Source organism: Chelmon rostratus, chromosome 4, assembly GCF_017976325.1.
Source record: "Chelmon rostratus isolate fCheRos1 chromosome 4, fCheRos1.pri, whole genome shotgun sequence".
Lineage (NCBI taxonomy): Eukaryota > Metazoa > Chordata > Actinopteri > Chaetodontiformes > Chaetodontidae > Chelmon > Chelmon rostratus.
In genome coordinates this window covers 30,645,647-30,664,675 of record NC_055661.1, presented here as the reverse complement: position 1 = coordinate 30,664,675, position 19,029 = coordinate 30,645,647, and the positions used below count along the sequence as shown (strand labels likewise).

Sequence of the window (19,029 nt, the reverse complement as noted above, 5' to 3'; positions counted from 1 at the left end):
AAGTCAAACTAGCAAAAATGTTCTTTTATTATGGAATCAGGGACTGAAGACCTCACATTTCTTTTATTTTGAACTTCCTGTGTTTTTAGGAGGAGGAGGAGACATACCTACAGAAAGCTGAGAGGCTGAACTCTTTGATGAACGCTGTGACTGACAAGGTGAGCAGGGGCGGGGCTTCAGAGGTTCACTAGGTGTTACCTTGTAAGCTTGTTTGAGGCCAACCAACACACACCAGCACAGGTTTGATCGCCATCTCACTGAGTGACAGCTAATTATTATGTCTGACTTGCCTGGACGTGCGACTGCATGAGATTTGGAGATCTCATGGGATGAAGACACGCTCAGTGGTGAGAGTGAGGTGCGACAGTTTTTAGCCCGAGGCTGAAGCTCTCCAAATGATTATTGTTATTCCAGTGTTTATCTGCATGAACATCAGCACCAACAAATGTTTTAATGATGCGTCTCTGATGTTAACAATGAACACATTTGTTCATTCACTATAAAAGTAAACTTTTGAAAACTGACTGAAGTTCGTCTGTGAGTTTCATGGAGTGTCCACTCTCCTGTACAGAGGTCACTTGAGCCTCATTCATCTGTAGTGAGCTGTTACTTCTCATATGAGGTTAAACCAGTTTATTACAATCAATCAGTTCAAATGCTTTGGGGTTATAACTGCAGGACACGTTTCTGTACACATCCGTGTACATAAACACTTGTTTTGTTAAGTGCAGTCATCAGTCAGGAACTGGTCTCACTCTTCTAAATGTATCCTGATACTGGCGGTGTTCATGCCCGTCTCCATGTGATGTTTGAAAACGGTGCCAGTTGGCTGCCTCACTGTTTGTGGTGTTTTATTGTAAATTCAGTTGTGCTGTGGTACGTTAAAGATATCTGTCGATAAAGATATCTTTCATGCTAAAATATAGTTAAGTGTAGTTGTTGTCCATGAATTTTTACATTTACTGTTTTGCAAAAAAGCAGAAAAAAAATCTCAAAGCACATTGTTATTTCTTTGATTGCCAAATTCCAGTTATTTACTGACATTCCTCAACCGAAGAAAGTGTTTTCGTGGTTGTATGCTACTGATCACAGGGACCACGGTGTGGTCAAGCATGCCTTGGACTCATAGCAGAGACCGGTACTGATAAAATGTGTCAAGTAAAAGGCCAGAAACGAAAGCTAACTGAAGCAGAGGTCAGGCACCTCAAGATTTCAAGTACTAGAGACAGGTGGAAGACCACTGCTGACCTTCAGGCAGAGATTAATGCTTCTAGATCAGAATCTGAGAAAATCTCCAGAATAACTGGAGGCAGTGACTGAAGGAACGAGGCATATAGCTGCTAAGAAGCCATTATTGAGGCCAGTAAACATCCAAAAAGGGCTAAAATTTGCCAGAGAGCACAAACACTGGACTGCAGATGACTGGAAGAAGGGACTCTGGACGGACGAGTCCAGGTTTGAACTCTTCAGTCAGCGTCGTCGTGTTTATGTCTGCAGAAAAAGCTGGAGAACGTTTTGTTTTGATGCTAGATGCTTTGTACCCACAGTGAAGAATGGTGGAGATTTCATTATGGTATGGGGTTCCCCTTGTGAAAACGCCATGGGCAAATTAGTTAAAATGGACAGTATCATGAACGAGAAGGTCGACCACAAAACCATGACCATGACCCCAAGCACACTGCAAGGCTGTGCAGAGACTAACTGACCAGGAGAAAGGAATCTGGAGTACGAGAACTGATGGACTGGCCAAAACAAGGTCCAGAATTGAATCCTACTGAACAGATCTGAGATTTATTGAATTCAAAAATTGATTGCACAAAAGTTTAATCCAAAGCGAGTCTCTGGGAACGTTATCCCCTGCCCTCTGCACCTCAAGCCAAAGGCTTTCCTTTGAATGCACAATAGATCTGTCCAGTTTATTTTCCAACTCGCCCCAAATTTGCTCGATGGGGTTGAGATCCGGACTTTGAGGGGGCCAGTCCATCATTTTCAATGTTCCAGCAGCGGCAATGGTTAGAAGGATGTTTAGGATCATTGAAGATAAATCCAGGCCCAGTAAGACGACTGATGGCTTTCTTATCCATGATGCCACCAATTTTCACTAAGTCACCTGTTCCTGAGGCTGAAGTGGCTCCTCACACCATAATACTACCCCCTCCCTGTTTAACTGTTGGCAGGAGACACTCATTTTTATATCTCTCCCCCTCCCTCTGTGGAACATACACTCTTTGCTTGTTGCCAAACTGTTCAAACACTTCAGTCCAGTCTTCCTTTTTCCATTTCTTGTGTTTTTTTTGCAGGTTTAAGACGTTTCACTCTATTTTTCTTTTTCAGAAATGGTTTCTTTGCTGCTATTGTCGGCTGCTAAGTCCTTCTTCTCCCAGTTTTCTTGAAGCTACTGTTGCAGCGTTGGTCATCGTGGTGTTGATCTCGTCACGCAGTTCTTGTGAGGTCTTTCTTTGGTCCTTCAGACTGAGGGTTATGAGATGCTTCACTTGTCTGTCTGAAGGTTTCTTTTTTCTACCTCTCCCCTTTCGGTTCTCGTGTGAAGTCATGGCATCATGGCGGTCTAAAGTGTACTTTGCAGTGCTTGGACTGCATCTCAAGTCTTTGGCTTTGCGGTGGTAACTCCAGCCTTTATTCAAACCTGTTGCTCACTCATTAGCTCCTTCTTCACCTTAGCCATGTTCATAGAGAAACATGTGCTTCAGGACTAGTGCTCGAGGCTTTGAATTTATACCAACTGGTGGTGTGGCCGCGGTGACAAAACCCTGATGTTACCAATCACTTAATGAGCAGCACAGGCCTTGTACATTCAGAAGAATTGCACAGCTTTGTCCTGAGGCTCTTGCATCACCATCAATTGAACCAGGATCACAGCTGATGATGATTACAAAAGTAATTTAGCTTCTTCTGTGAAGGAACATGATTGTGTGACATTGACAGAAATAGGCCAACTTGTTTTTTCTGAGAACAATGACCTAAATCTCCTTATGATGGCTCTATTCTATGGTTTATAGAGCACAAACTTTGTCCATATTTCATTTGTTTTATGGGTATTTCAATGGCCAATAAAACAAAAACAACTGAAACCTCTTACATATGCCAAGTGTTTTAATAATTTTGGCCACCACTGTATGCGTATATATGTATGTGTGTGTATATTTAGGGATATATACACACGCGTATATGCAAGCAAAATAAAAATACAATAACATTGTCACCGTCATCATTATATTCTTATCAATAATTATAATAATAGTTAACATTTCATTTATATGGCGGTGGGGAGGGAGGCCAGACTTTTCACACAGTGTTGACCCTCGCTCCATCCTCGCTGTGAACCACTGAGCCTTTCAATCATGATACTCTCACCTGTTACCAATCAGCCTGTTTACCTGTGGAACAGGTGTTTTTGGAGCGTTCCACATCTTTCCCAGTCTTTAGTTGCTCCTGTCACAAAATCAATGAAGCTGATGAGCTCAGACAGTAAATATATTGACTTTGTGCTGTTTCCAGGTGAATTTATGTCAAAAAGGATTAACAAGTGTCTTTTATTTTGTTGCACTTTGTTATCAATGCTTTTGCAATCATTCTCAGTTATCATGGGCTTTATAATCATGGATTATTTATCAGTTATTAACACTTTTGTAGATGATTTTATGTGCCAAAATCACAACCGTGATGTAGAACAGGTCTAGAGCCAACACGTCCTCCATGTGTTAGCACTTTGGAACGGCAGCAAAGAAAAACTTTAACTGACAGAAACCTCGACTCGAGGAGGGTGACTATCTTCCTCGACTGGGGGAGGGAGGGAGGGGACGAGGGGGGAGAGAGAGAGAGAGATTTAATTTTTTTTCTGTTTTGAAATCATCCTTTGAGGGCCAAACTCAGTGGTGCCCCCAGAAATATTTCATGGGCTGTGTGCTGGGGGCCACATTATGTCTTAAAGCATATAGCATGTCACTGGTTATTGGGCAGCACCTGAGAAGCTTATTATGTATATGAAATGCTCATTGTTTCCTCTTCAGCTTTAATGATGATTTCACATTTGCCAGCAGAGAGCTGAGACACTGCTGGAGCTCCAGGTTCAGCTCTGAGAGGTTCATGTCCACCATGAAGGTCAGATCACAGCACACCTGCTGTCACAGAGTTTCACATCAGGGTTTTCTTCATCTCTTTGAATTTTTCCAGACAAACTGACTCTGGAACAGTTTGTCTGCTGTGGAAGCTGCTTGTTGAGCATCCAAACTCCACTGAAGAGCGTTAACTTGATCCAACAGCGTTTGTCCCGCAGCTCGTCTCGTTGAGCTGTTTGTAGCTGTGATGACTCCTGAGTTCGACCTTCATCGCTGTGAGCTCGTCCACACAAACTGAGACACACTGGTTTGTCTTTTACTTCAACACAGCAACAATTGTTTGTCCATTTCTCTTGGAAAGCGCAACACTCCGCATCTAATTATGTTGTTATGACAGACGCCACTCTGCGTGTTGCGTTCAGGGACTGCTCGGAAAAAACTGTAAACCTAGTTTCTTGTGTTATTTTCTTTATCGCTGAAAAAAAAAATTCAGGTAATTGATTCTTTTGTATTTCTGAATTGCCTCGGAGGCTGTATACGACTGGAGGTTTGCCCCCCTGATTTAGGGCTTTGTAGGTGAAGAGAAGGATTTTAAATTCTATTCTGGATTTTACAGGGAACCAGTGCAGAGTGGCTCATATGACAGAAATATGATCTCTTTTCCTCATTTTTGTCAGAACACGTGTCACAGTGTTCAATTCAATTCATTTTTATTAATATAGTGCCAAATCACAGCCAAACTTGTCTCAGGACACTCTCTATACAGAGCAGGTACAGACCAATGTCTTTATCCACAGAGACCCAACAATCCCCTCATGAGCGATCTCGGCGACAGTGGCGAGGAAAAACTTCCTGGGACCAGTTCAGACAGTCTCATAGAGTACTTATTTCTGGGATATATTTAGAATAATCAATGTTTTGTGTTGGTGTGTTTCTGTTTCAGTCGGTGTTTGGTGACGGTGAGAACACGAAGGTTCGAGTTGCAGAGCTCGAAGAAGAAGTTCAGACTTTGAAGAAAGTGAACAAAGATCTGTACGAGTTCTCCAGCCAGCTGCTCACCAAACCTACATAAACATAATGTACACAGCTACACACTGAGAAACACACACAGTTACACAAATCCACACACACATACACACAGACCTCTCACACAGTGATTATTGTTGTTGGAAAATAAAAGTCTGTTTTTGTAGAACTTACAGTCTGCTGTGTTTGATGATGCTGCCTGAACTCAGTCTGTTACCCACGTCAGTAACTAGAACTCACCACTAACGCACCAGAACTATCCCATCTGCCCCCAAGCTGCCCCCAACAGACCTTAACCAACCACCAACTGCCCTCAGCTAACTGTTTGTCTGAGCATTAACCAGAGGCTTTTATTCTGAAAGAATCTGGTCTATAGAAGATATCTCAACCCTCAGTCTTTGACATAAATTATAACAAACTGGGTTAAAGAAATCAAAAACTTTTTGTCTGTTCGTGTTGTTAAATTTTAACAAACGTCACGTTTTTGTTTTCTGAAAGCTTCTTCAGTGTGCATGCTCAGAGTAAATCTGTTCAGTCCGAGACCAAATAAAAAGTCACCTCTCAGAAATCCAATTCAGTTTTAACTCTTCTCTGCAAAACTTTTTAAAAGAAGCATCATTTAACCTCCAGACCACGTCGGAGGACGACTGGAAACTACATCTGTATGTCTGTTGGAAACCACTGAAGGATTATTAACTAATATTACTGTTATTAATATGACATTAGGGGCAATATGAGCTTCCCATGAGGAGTAGGCTTGCATAACTAACTACAAAGTGACCTCCGTTGATTCAGGGTTCAAACCTAACACCACCATCAGCCATCAAGTCATTTGTCCAGTGTGGGACCCTCCACCAGGGAGAGGACTGCAGGCTCCTTCTCAGAGCATGACATTCAGGCAGAAGGACTGGACTGAACATCTGGACACGTTCTCAGAGCCTGTACTGGCCAGCTGGTGTTCATGGAGATTTTCAGCCTCTTCCTGGCCCAGTCCAGTCCCTTCCTGTATGCTTCAAGCTGTCAGCAGTGGTCCCTGTCCAGACGAAACCTCATCCCAGCTGCCTAAATGACTCTGAGGTTGGTCAAACACTTAACACCTCTTAATGACCACTGAGCCTGGACCCACTGCAGTTAACTTAATGCCCCAACATGGGGGGGGGGGGGATTATGTTAAAATGCTGCTTGTAGACAGCTCAGTCTTTAACACGATCGTCCCACCAGACTCGTCATGAAGCTTGAAGACCTGGGATTGAACTCCACCCTGTGAAACGACTCTTCACCTTCCTGAAAGGCAGTCATACCTCATCTCTTCTCACAGTCAACACGGGAGCCCCCAAGGATGTGTCCTGAGCCTCTTGCTGTACTCCCTCGCACATGACTGTGGGGCCCGGTCCACCATCATTAAGTTTGCTTAATGACAGTCGTGGTGGATCTATGACAATGAAGTCCAGAGGAAGTTACTCGCCTGAACGGCAATTATTATTACTCATATCTAATAATTTTATAAAAAATGTAATGGAAACAAACATAAATAACAAATTTAGGATTAAGAATTACAGCAAATACTTGTCAAAGACAAGTAATACATCTTAGACAAATATTTCATACATAAGGTGAAATATCGTTTGATGGTTGATTGTGTAATATTCCAAGTGAATATTAAAACCACATCACTAATATTCCCATTTACTTTTTCTGAGCTGAGTGTAACACAACTCTTTGAGGGGTGAGGAGCAGCATTATGATGAAGATGAAGCAAATATTTGAGTGCATAATTAAGTTTTCAGGTTTTTGTGGTGATATTGATCATAAGACTTACCTGCCTGAGACCTGCAGTATGACAGGTGTGACAGACTGATTGAATTCAAATACATGACACCTCAACTGAAAGTGAACTAGACTTTATGTCTAAAATTTCCCTCGTCACACCATTTCACCCCCCTCCACTCCACATCTCAGGCCACTGACCCCCCTCCCCCCACCTTACTGAACAGCTGTCATGTTGAACTCCAGCGGTGCTTCGTGTATCACTGGTTTACATATTCAGACTGTCTTTTGCATTGATGCATGATTTATCATACACCAGTTACCTAGCAATAATTACTTTCCTTATTCACTCTGAGTGAGTACTCTATCAGTACATATTCTACTGTGACATATATAATTTATTACTGTGTAATATCCTAATCCAAGATGGCGGCGCGTGCAGACGCAGCGGCTCGTAGCTCCCGTGTTTACGTTTTTGTTTGTTTGTTTTTACTCGTTTCCACTTTTACTTCTCTTCTGGAAGCTCTGACACAGTACAGCAGGTCTGAACTGTGGAACTTTGGAGTACAGTTCGGACTTCACACACGCCCTAAACTGGACTTTATTCCACCGGAGCTGCTACGGACCCCAGAGCCCACCACCATCCCCCCACTGCTGCCAAGGAGACGGAGGAGGCACCGTAAACAAAAGCGGGGCAAGAGAGCCGGCGTGCGTGCTAGGCTACAAGCTAACCCTCACAGACCGGCTCTCCCCAGTCTCTTCCTCACCAACGCCAGGTCTCTCACCAACAAAATCGACGAGGTCCGTCTAAGGATAGTCTCTCGCCGGATGGACAGCTGTGTTACCGTTGTCACAGAGACCTGGCTGGACGACAACATCCCGGACGCAGCGGTGGAGATAGCGGGCCGCTCTCTGTTCCGGGCGGACAGGACTGCAGCTTCAGGTAAGAGCAGAGGCGGAGGCTTGGCGCTGTATGTACACAATGCCTGGTGTACAGCCACATGCACCGTCAGCACCTTCTGCTCTCCTGATTTGGAATACCTGGTGGTGAAATGCCGACCGTTCAAGCTGGTTAGAGAACTCTCGTCTATTGTTATTGTGGCCGCTTACATCCCACCGCGGGCTAATGCTAAGTTAGCATTAGAGGAGCTGTACTGCCTGATCAGCGGGCAGATGAACGACAACCCGGAGGCGGCCGTGATTGTGGCGGGGGACTTTAATCACGTTGAACTGAAGGCGGTGTTTCCCAAATTTCATAAGTACATAAAGTTTCCTACCAGAGACAGTAACATTTTGGATCAAGTTTACTGCAACATCCCTGCTGCTTACAAGGCTGTAGCAGCTCCTCACCTGGGCATGTCAGACCACATCTCCGTGAAACTCATTCCTGCCTACAAGCCTCTGGCCTGCAGAACAAAGCCGACCACCAGGACAGTACAGATATGGACTGAGGAGGCCTCCTCTGCACTTCAGGACTGCTTCGAACTGACAGACTGGACTGTGTTCAGAGAAGAGGCAGACCTTGAGGAGTACACATCATCTGTATTGTCTTATGTTCAGTTCTGCACTGATGCTGTCCTCCCTGTTAAGACCATCACAGTGTTTCCCAACCAGAAACCATGGCTGGACAGCACAGTGCGGTCCCTGCTGAAAGCCCGGGATACTGCCTACAGATCTGGAGACAGGCTGGCTTATAGCAGGGCTCGAGCAGAGCTGAAGAAAGGAATCAAGCAGGCCAAGCTCCAGTACAAAAACAAAATTGAAGATCACTTCAAGAACAACAACCCACAGAGCATGTGGAGAGGCATCAGAACCATAACGGACTACAAGCCGAACACACAGCTCACCAGCCACGACCCCGCCCTGCCTGACACCTTGAACAGCTTCTTTGCCCGCTTCGACACATCAGGCAGCAGAGAAGTCACACACCTACCCCGGCTGGAGGAGCAGCACCAGCCCCTCGTCCTGCAGCAGCACCAGGTGTCATCCACCCTGAGGAGGATCAACACCCGCAGAGCTGCAGGACCGGATAAGGTGTCAGGCAAGACTTTGAGGACATGCGCTGACCAGCTAGCAGGAGTGTTCCTGGACATTTTCAACCTGTCCCTGCAGCTGTCCACGGTTCCTGAGTGCCTCAAGTCCTCCACCATCATTCCGGTACCGAAGAAGACATCCATCACCTGCCTGAATGACTACCGGCCTGTTGCACTGACCCCGGTAATCATGAAGTGCTTTGAGCGGATTATTCTTAGGTACATCAGAGACTTCATCCCCTCGGACCTAGACAGCCTTCAGTTTGCTTACAGAGGGAATCGGTCCACAGAGGATGCTGTCTCCATCACCCTGCACACAGCCCTGACCCACCTGCAGCAGCCCAACACCTACGTCAGGATGCTATTTGTAGACTTTAGCTCAGCTTTTAACACCGTCATCCCAGACAAGCTGGCGCTGAAGCTACACACGGTGGGTCTGCCTGCGTCTCTGTGCCACTGGATCAGAGACTTTCTCACCAACAGGCCTCAGGTGGTGAGAATAGGGAACATCACATCATCCCCTCTGGTCCTCAGCACGGGCACGCCACAGGGTTGTGTGCTCAGCCCAGCCCTCTTCACCCTGTTTACTCACGACTGTGCTGCCATCCACCCCACCAACACAGTCGTGAAGTTTGCGGACGACACTACAGTAGTGGGTCTCATCTCAGATAACAACGAGACCCACTACAGAGAGGAGATACACCAGCTCACCCAGTGGTGTTCAGCCAACAACCTGGTGCTGAACACAGGAAAAACCAAGGAGGTCATTGTGGACTTCAGGAGGTCCAGGAAGACGGATCACGCCCCCCTCCTCATGGACGGAGAAGTGGTGGAGCGTGTGGACAACATCAGGTTCCTGGGCCTCCACATCGCATCTGACCTCTCCTGGTCCATGAACACCTCCCGCCTGGTGAAGAAGGCACAACAAAGGCTCTTCTTCCTCAGGAAGCTGAAACGGGCTGGACTCTCCTCTCGGTTGCTCGTTAACTTCTACAGGGCCACAATTGAAAGCATCCTCTGCCTCAGTGTGACAGTGTGGTATGGCAGCTGCACGGCACAGGAGAGGAAACAACTGGCACGGGTGGTTAAAACTGCACAGGGCATCGTGGGCTGCCCCCTCCCTGACCTAGACTCTATATATGAAGGTCGGGTCAGAAAGAGGGCGAGATCCATCGCCACGGACCCCAGCCACCCGGGCCACAGACTGTTTGTACCGCTTCCATCAGGAAAGCGGTACAGGAACATCCGCACCACCACTAACAGACTGAGGGACAGCTTCTTCCCCAGAGCTGTTAGAGCTGTCACCCCCAGCAGCCCCTCACTGCAGTGAGAGACTGTGTGAACTGTGAACACTGCACACCGCACTTTACACCTACACCTACACCTCTACCTCCACCTGCACCTTCTGTGTACTTGACTTTTATGTACACACATATACTATAATTATATACATTTTAGTATATCAGCACATTTCAGTTTCATTGGCATATTTTATTCTGTCGGAACATTTCACTGTGTATATTTTATATTTTATTCTGCTTGTATATTTTATTCTGTTTGCACATTTCACTTCCATATTTTATTGTTTATTGTTTAGTATATTTTATTGCCTAAGTATATTTTCATTCTGTTATATTTTTAATTGCTTCACGAATATTTTTTTTATTGCATGTTGGTTTATTTTATTTTATTGTAGTTATCTTAATTTTATTCACTCTTTCTAGCCTTATCTTTCTTACCATCTAACATGGGGGTTGCAACGAAAATTTCATTGACATGTGCAATGACAATAAAGACTCTTGAATCTTGAATCTTGAATCATAAATGTAGTCACCTTATCCACTGCTGTGCAATTTGTGTAAAATCTAATTCCATCAAATTTTTGGCAGAATATTTTTACGGCAATTCATCTCATAGTTCTTTGCCGCAATCCTTTTTTTTGTGTAGTTATTTGTATACATGTACATATATATAGTCAGCTTTTAGTTTGTATTTTGTATTTCTCTATTTCTGTTGCAGTTTTTTTCCAGCTGCCATTACCTGCTGCTTGTAATACCCAAATTTCCCCAGCCGGGGATTAATAAGGTCTTATCTTATCTTTTCTTTTCTTATCTTCAAGGCACTGGGAAAATGCTGTCATTCAAAGATTTGTTTATTATTTCAGTTATAGGGCAAGGCATAACAACCAGTCCCCCTCCCCCCAGGAAGACTCCCTTCAAAAACCAAGTCCAAATCAAGCTTGGTGGGCAGATGGAGGTCTGGAGGAGGGACTTAGCCTGGGACGCAGCCTGATGACTGGACATGGACAGAGCAGAGAACCTCAGGCAGACAGCCTGATGAAAGGAATGGCACCAGAGGAAACAAAGGCAAAACCACTCTAGAGGTCTGTTTGGAGGTTTTGGAGATCTACCAGGTGGCTGACGACAAAGTAGAAGTCCCTCTGGAGGTCAGGCCGAAGGCATTGCCTTTGCCGTAGGGTTATCTCAGGACAACGACCAATGACAGGGAACCCGAGCAGCAAGCCAGCGAGAGGGAGTAGAGTTAGAGTCAGGTCTGGAGGCCGGAGACAGGACAGCAGGACAGGAAGTTGGCGACAGGGCAGAATTATCTGGAGATAGCTGCAGCTCTGACTCCGGCTGTGGCTTGCCGACTCAGGGGCTGGAGCTGACAGGAGGCTAGCAGGCTGGGGACTAGGCAGGCCAATCCCAGGGCTGAAGCTGGTAGAAGTTTAGCAGGCTCTTGGCTAGCCGACGCTGGTGCTGGAGCTGACAGGAGGCTAGCAGGCAGTGGGTTTAATGGCTGAGGAGCTCGGACCGAAGGAGGGTGAGTGGATAGGCTCCCCAACTTTGCTTTAATAGAATGTAATTCCCGTAATACTTTCTGCACATCTGGAATTCCCCAAAAGCAGTACTGAGGATAAATGAGGGACTCTAACGAGGTTAAGGCTCTTGGCCTAAACTTAGAGACCAGAGAATCATTCAAACGAAGAGCAAGTAGCCCATAATAGATTCAAAGTCTTTTATCTCCAAACGGGAAATACTGTCTGCTGGGTTCATGTTTTTGGTCAGTTTGTTCTGTTGCATTTGTGTCATGGAAAAAACAGGAATTGAACCCAAACGAATATGAGCCGATGCAGTTCAATCAATTTATTCACAAAAAAAGGTAACGGACGGGAATCTTGACACAAGAAGGGCAAACTGACTTAAATACACTGATACACACGTAATAAACCGGATCATCAGCTGTTGTGGTCTCAATTTTTGTGGTTGTTTTTTGTAGTGTTTGTCTCTTGACCTGCCTGTGCCCCCCCCCCCCACTTTTTGTTGTTTTGTTTGCACTTGTTTTTGTACTGTTGAAGATCAATTTTCCTGCAAGATTCTAATCTGACAGACCAGCGATTAAGTTATAGTTGTTGTTATTGTTGTTATTGTTATTGTGTCCGCTTTACTTTTTCGTTTTGTTTCCTCCTCTTTGCCACTTTGTTCGTGACTGGACTGTGCTCTGAAGACGACACCTGATTGCTCAGATTGCTCAATGCTAATTAGCATGTTGTTGGAGATGTCACGCTAGGCACGTGAAGACAAAAAATTCTGACATGCTGTACTTTTCTTTTTGGTGCGGTGTCACAGTTGCTAAATAGGCTGTTTAGCATGCCCACCAAACATCCCTCTCGGTTTTGTTTTCAGGTTTCGTAGCATGTTCGTGTTAACAGTCTAAAGCTGTTTCATTTTCTGTTGTTTACAAACTGCAGACTTGGTGGTAGTCTTGTGCAATGAAATGGATCAGAGACCTCCATAAACTAGAGGATTAGATTTCCCTGAATAATGTATGCAAAAATACAAGGCAGCCCTTCCATAGTACAGAAAACTAACTACATCAATTTAAAATCAGCTCTATAAAATAGGCATAAGGGCTGACAGTAAATGTGTCAAGTGTGGTGTTGCTGAAGGAACTATGCTCCTTCTATTGTGAGACTGCAATAAAATTAAAGGACTTTGGTTGGGTATAACAAAGCAAGCGATGACCCACACTAGTATAGCCATTCGACTCACACCAAAATCATGTAGTAATAACAGTAATCACAATAATAATAGTCTTTATATGTATAGTGTGCTTCATGCAAGAATTGCAATTTATGTGCTTTAAAAAAATCACATGCAAGTGCTTCACATAAAAAGAGACAGAATGTCTTTTAGTATGGCTCATTTTTACGTTCATTCATTATAAAAATAAAAATGGATGAAATAGAAGGATGAAAAAAAAGACAATGCCTCACACAAGATGGAAAATAAAACCACTTAATAATAGTAATAAAGTTAAACAGAGAACAGAACACATACAATAAGGTAAAATACAACATTTATTAAGAAGTGCAGAAGTGAATTAGTGTGAAACAAAACTCAAAGTTTCAGGCCTGTAACAGGAAGTCAGAGCTCATTAAAGGCTGAAGAGATCAGTTTTTAGTTTAAAATATTCAGCTAGGCTTCCGGATATCTGCAGGTCGTTTGTCCTGATTTTCTTTTAGCTGCTGGAAACCTCCATAAACCAGCAGCAGATGATCACAGAGTTCTTGAAGGCAAATAATAGATAAGGGACTTGGTGATGTAGCTTGGTCCTAGCCCATTAAGGGCTTGGTACACAAGGAGGAGGACCTTCAAATCAGTCCTGAATGTTACAGAAAGCCAGTGCAGAGCAGCTAAAACTACTGTGGTCTCTCCTGGTTCTGGTTCACAGTACAGCTGCAGAGCTTTGAATGAGCTGAAGTCTCTCAGTGTTCAGGTCAGAAAATAATGTGTTACAGTAATCAAGTCGGCTTGAAATAAAGACATGAATCAGTTTTTCAGCATCGTTTTGACTTATAAATGGTTGAACTTTAGCTGTTTCTAAGGTTTCACCTTGTTGATATGTCTTAACCATGTCGGACAGGTAAGACAGAGCAAAGCTGTTCAGTGATTTAAAAAACAATCAAACCATTTTAAAGGGAATTCAGTGGCAGACAGGTAACCAGTGTAAAGGTTTCCAGATTGGAGTAATGTGGACTCTCTGGTTTTCATCAGAACAGCTGCTGCTGCTTCTGGACCAGCTGGAACTGACCAATAGCTTTCTTAGACCCAGCAGACAGAGGAGTGTCACAGTCATCGTCAGTGATAACAGCGAGCTTTCTGACCTGGTCCTTGGTGTTTAGTGTTAGTTTGACTCCAATAACAAGGATCTGAGTTTGGTCCTGATTTAACTGTAACTAGAAATGACTTAATGACACTGTTACATGTTATCTGTGCTGTGTAAAGTGAAAATTGAAGGATTGCAATAGTGTTCATCATGGCTAATATTATTTGAAGGGTGCCATGGTTAAGGGTTGGATATATTTGAAGACTGGATTGGGAGGGGTTAGAGGTGGTAACTTGCTTGCTCATTGATTAATCATCATAATTGTGTATATTTTGTCATCCTGTTTGTATTTTGTGAGTCAAACTGGTTTTTAATGGGACATAATTGCATGTCATCCATACAACAATGGTACTGAATTTTGTATTTAAGCATGATATGGCCCAATGGCAGCATGTTACTATACAGAATAACAGAGGACCAAGGGTGGAGCCTTGGGGAACATCACAGGTCAGAGGGGCCACAGAGGAGGAGGCATTTCCTATGACTCCTGACAAAGTTCTGTTTGAGAACAGTGCATAATTATATTCTGTGTAACTCCAATGATGGAAGATAATCCTTCTGATAGGTATAAAACCTTGACGTCACCTGACAGCAGACAGATGTAACCAATGTGAAATTATGCTGATCTGAAAAACAACCCTGAATGCAGTAACGACATGAAGACTGGGTCAGGGTGAGGAATCTAAGTTAATTTAAACACAAGACACTTGTGCTCAAAAAGAGGATTCATTCTCAGTGAAGAACCTTGGAGCCCTAATCTGCCTCTATACCTGCCAAAGAGCAGTGATTCCTAACACGTCTCTGGGGGTCATCAGGTGGAAACCTCCCTTCAACGGTGTTTCGCCAATCCAATCCAAACAACACTGCCACGTTCAACTGACTTGGACACTCGGGTGAAGAGAGGGGCTGAGCAACTGATCGCTACCTGGTGGTGAGTTGGATCCGCTGGCGGAGGAGAAAGCTGGACAGACTTGGTAGGCCCAAACGTATAGTGAGGGTCTGTTGGGAACGTCTGGTGGAACCCTCTGTCAGAGGGGTTTTCAACTCGCACCTCCGGGAGAGCTTTGACCAGATCCCAAGGGAGGTTGGAGACATTGACTCCGTATGGACCGTGTTCTCCACCTCCATTGTCGACGCAGCTGTTCGGGGCTGTGGCCGTGAGTTCTCTGGTGCCCGTCGTCGGCCTCAAAGAGATTCTGGCAAGCCGTCCAGCCTCAGAAGGGGGAAGCAGTACCCTGCCAATACCGTTTACAGTGGAGGTGGGGAGCTGTTGACTTCGACTGGGGATATTGTCGGGCGGTGAATATTTTTATATAAGAATACTTTGAGGATCTCCTCAATCCCATTGTCATGCCTTCCGTAGAGGAATCACTCAGGCTGAAGTCATCGAGGTAGTTCGGAAGCTCCTCTGTGGCAAGGCACCGGGGCTGGATGAGATCTGCCCTGAGTACCTCAAGTCTCTGGATGTTGTAGGGCTGTCTTGACTGACACGCCTCTGTAACATTGCGTGGCAGTTGGAGACAGTGCCCCTGGACTGGGGTGGTGGTCCCACTATTTAAGAAGGGGGACTGGAGGGTGTGCTCCAACTACAGGGGATCACACTCCTCAGCCTCCCTGGCAAAATCTATTCCAGGAGAGGAGAATTCGGCCGATAGTCAAGCCTCAGATTCGGGAGGAACATGCGGTTTTCGTCCTGGTTGTGGAACACTGGACCGGCTCTGCACTCTCTGCTGGGTGCTCAAGAGTTTGTGGGAGTTTGCCCAACCAGTCCACATGTGTTTTGTGGACTCCACACAGGATGTCACCTGTAACATCATTTGCGATCAATACAAATATTGATAGTTAGAATTCAGCAGCGACTTGATAATTATAGTCACATGTCTCTACTGTCCACACACAAATCTACATCTGCTCACTAACGTAGGTTTTCTCACACTGATACAAGTCTGTCATATTAAAGTAGATCTCAGCCTTGAAAATAACATCTTCATTTTTCAACAATATCTCCAAGAAAACCTCCGTTTAGGCTCACCAGCTGCTTCTTCTAATAATAATTGTATGTGTAGTTTTAGTTTCTGCCTCTGAGTCTGACTTCAAGTGTTGAACAGACAAGAGATTCCATGCTTTTCCTTAAATGTCACTGGACTGTTTTTCCAATTCTGCCCAAAGCCTCCACTGCACAGGAGCATGAAACCAGAGATGAAGAGGAGGAGGAGGAGGAGGCACGCTGGGTCAGTGCAGATCTGCCTGCAGTCAGGTGAGGATGACTCCACAGGAAGAGGAAGATCAGATACAGAAAGGTCTGGAAATGCCAGAATGGCATCAGAGGAGCTTAAACCAGCAGATTAGACAGAAGACGTATTTGTGAGTTTAGCATTTCCGTTGAGTTAAAGGTGTTCTGAGATCAGCAGTGAAGAAACAGTGAGACTCTTCAGGTCTGCTCACATTCAGAGGCCTCGTTTCTAAAGAATTTCTTATTTTAATTTCTGACAGCTAACATTTACAAGTTTGGACACAGCTTCTCACTCAGTGGTTTTTCTTTATTTTTATTACTTTGTACATTGTAGATTAACACTGAAGACATCAAAACTATGAAGGAACACGTGGAATTATGTAGTAAACAAAGGGTTAAACAAACCAGAGCATGTTTCATATTTCAGATTCTTCCAAGGAGCCTCCTTCTGCTTTGATGACAGCTGTCAATCAGCTTCATAAAACAGTCACCTGATGTCAAACCATCACTGCTGTGCAGCTTCACCTCCTGCTCTACAAAAGAGAAATTATAAATGTGGATTTTCAGAATATTTGAACATTTGCCTGTGAGATGAGTAACACTTGTCTGACAGGCAGGAAGCAGATTCACCTGCGTTTTGTCTCATGACTTCTCAGGTGGAACGTGAGCTGGAACTCGTCCTCCTGCTGTTTCTGTTGCTGTAGAAGCAGAACATTATCCTTTTTATCATTCAATCAAAGCGGGAAGCTGTTCATCAAACTTCCCTCTGCTGTGTTGGCTACACTGGTCTGTCAGCAGGTCTGTGAGCGGCACTGGACAGCTGGCTAGCTAACTAGCTAGCTGCCCCCCACAAGCACTAATGCAGCACTTTAACACTGAAAACATTGGAGCACTTTTTAAATTTGTCATCAATTTTCCCAAAGTGTCAGCATCTATATCCAAGATCTACACTGATAAACATGATCAGAAGTAAATTTAGTGATAAAACAACATCTGAACATTGTAAAGAAAAATTTGCTTGTTGTGACCGCTCCAGCCTGTTGCATTGTGGGACACAGCGGGTGAGACAGACTGGTCTGATGCATACATACATACTGCATACAACATACTACAGAAGGATGGCTCAATTTCTCAATAGAAAATTTCTGAATAGCACCTAAGATATGGATAATAACATAATAAGTGTTTTTGTACTGGTCCACAACAGAAAATATAAACTACAGAAACAAATATATAGCACAGGAAAAAATATATAAGTACAGTAAAAATATGTATTATTGCACAGGATAGCTGCACAGATGAAATGGATATTAGCATATGATGACATAAATAATAGAACAGTGCAAAAAGAAGGTTTGTGATGTTGTGAAGTGAAACAACATCAGCACAGAGCTGCACCAACTGATCCTGGTCATCACAGTTAAACACAGTCAACAGGCTGCAGGGTCTTCCCTGATGATATCACAGTCCGACCCTGCTGACTGACTGTCCTCCTCTGTCCTCCTCTGTCCTCCTCTGTCCTGCTCTGTTCTCCTCTGTCCTCCTCTGTTCTCCTCTGTCCTGCTCTGTCCTCCTCTGTCCTCCTCTGTTCTCCTGTGTCCTCCTCTGTCCTCCTCTGTTCTCCTCTGTCCTCCTCTGTTCTCCTCTGCTCTCCTCTGTTCTCCTGTGTCCTCCTCTGTTCTCCTCTGCTCTCCTCTGTCCTCCTCCGTTCTCCTCTGTTCTCCTCTGCTCTCCTCTGTTCTCCTCCGTTCTCCTCTGCTCTCCTCTGTCCTCCTGTGTTCTCCTCTGTTCTCCTCCGTTCTCCTCTGCTCTCCTCTGCTCTCCTCTGTTCTCCTCTGTCCTCCTCTGTTCTCCTCTGCTCTCCTCTGTCCTCCTCTGTTCTGCTCTGTCCTCCTCTGCTCTCCTCTGTCCTCCTGTGTCCTCCTCTGTTCTCCTCTGCTCTCCTGTGTTCTCCTCTGTCCTCCTCTGTTCTCCTCTGCCCTCATCTGTTCTCCTCTGTTCTCCTCTGTCCTCCTGTGTTCTCCTCTGTCCTCCTCTGCTCTCCTGTTCTCCTCTGTTCTCCTGTGTTCTCCTCTGCTCTCCTCTGTCCTCCTGTGTTCTCCTCTGCTCTCCTCTGTTCTCCTCTGTCCTCCTCTGTTCTCCTCTGTCCTCCTGTGTCTCCTCTGTTCTCCTCTGTCCTCCTGTGTTCTCCTCTGCTCTCCTCTGTTCTCCTCTGTTCTCCTCTGCTCTCCTCTGTCCTCCTCTGCTCTCCTCTGTCCTCCTCCGTTCTCCTCTGCTCTCCTCTGTTCTCCTCTGCTCTCCTCTGTCCTCCTGTGTTCTCCTCCGTTCTCCTCTGCTCTCCTCTGTTCTCCTCTGCTCTCCTCTGTCCTCCTCTGTTCTCCTCCGTCCTCCTCTGTCCTCCTGTGTCCTCCTCTGTTCTCCTCTGCTCTCCTGTGTTCTCCTCTGTCCTCCTCTGTTCTCCTCTGCCCTCATCTGTTCTCTGTTCTCCTCTGTCCTCCTCTGCTCTCCTCTGTTCTCCTCTGCTCTCCTCTGTTCTCCTGTGTTCTCCTCTGCTCTCCTCTGTCCTCCTGTGTTCTCCTCTGTCCTCCTCTGCTCTCCTCTGCTCTCCTCTGTTCTCCTCTGCTCTCCTCTGTTCTCCTCTGCTCTCCTCTGTCCTCCTCTGTTCTCCTCCGTTCTCCTCTGCTCTCCTCTGTTCTCCTCTGCTCTCCTCTGTCCTCCTCCG

General features: G+C 45.1%; 1 protein-coding gene across 1 annotated transcript in view; it reads left to right on the top strand.

Moving 5' to 3' along the window:
• wdr18 (WD repeat domain 18) overlaps positions 1–5,272 on the top strand; it is a 36,529-nt gene extending 31,257 nt beyond the window's left edge. Inside the window, exons 9-10 of the mRNA XM_041934769.1 lie at positions 90–158; positions 5,023–5,272. Of these exons, the coding sequence (XP_041790703.1) occupies positions 90–158; positions 5,023–5,151 (198 nt within the window). The 3' untranslated portion in view covers positions 5,152–5,272. The remainder of the gene's footprint in view (positions 1–89; positions 159–5,022) is intronic.
• The last annotated feature ends 13,757 nt before the right edge of the window (positions 5,273–19,029 follow it).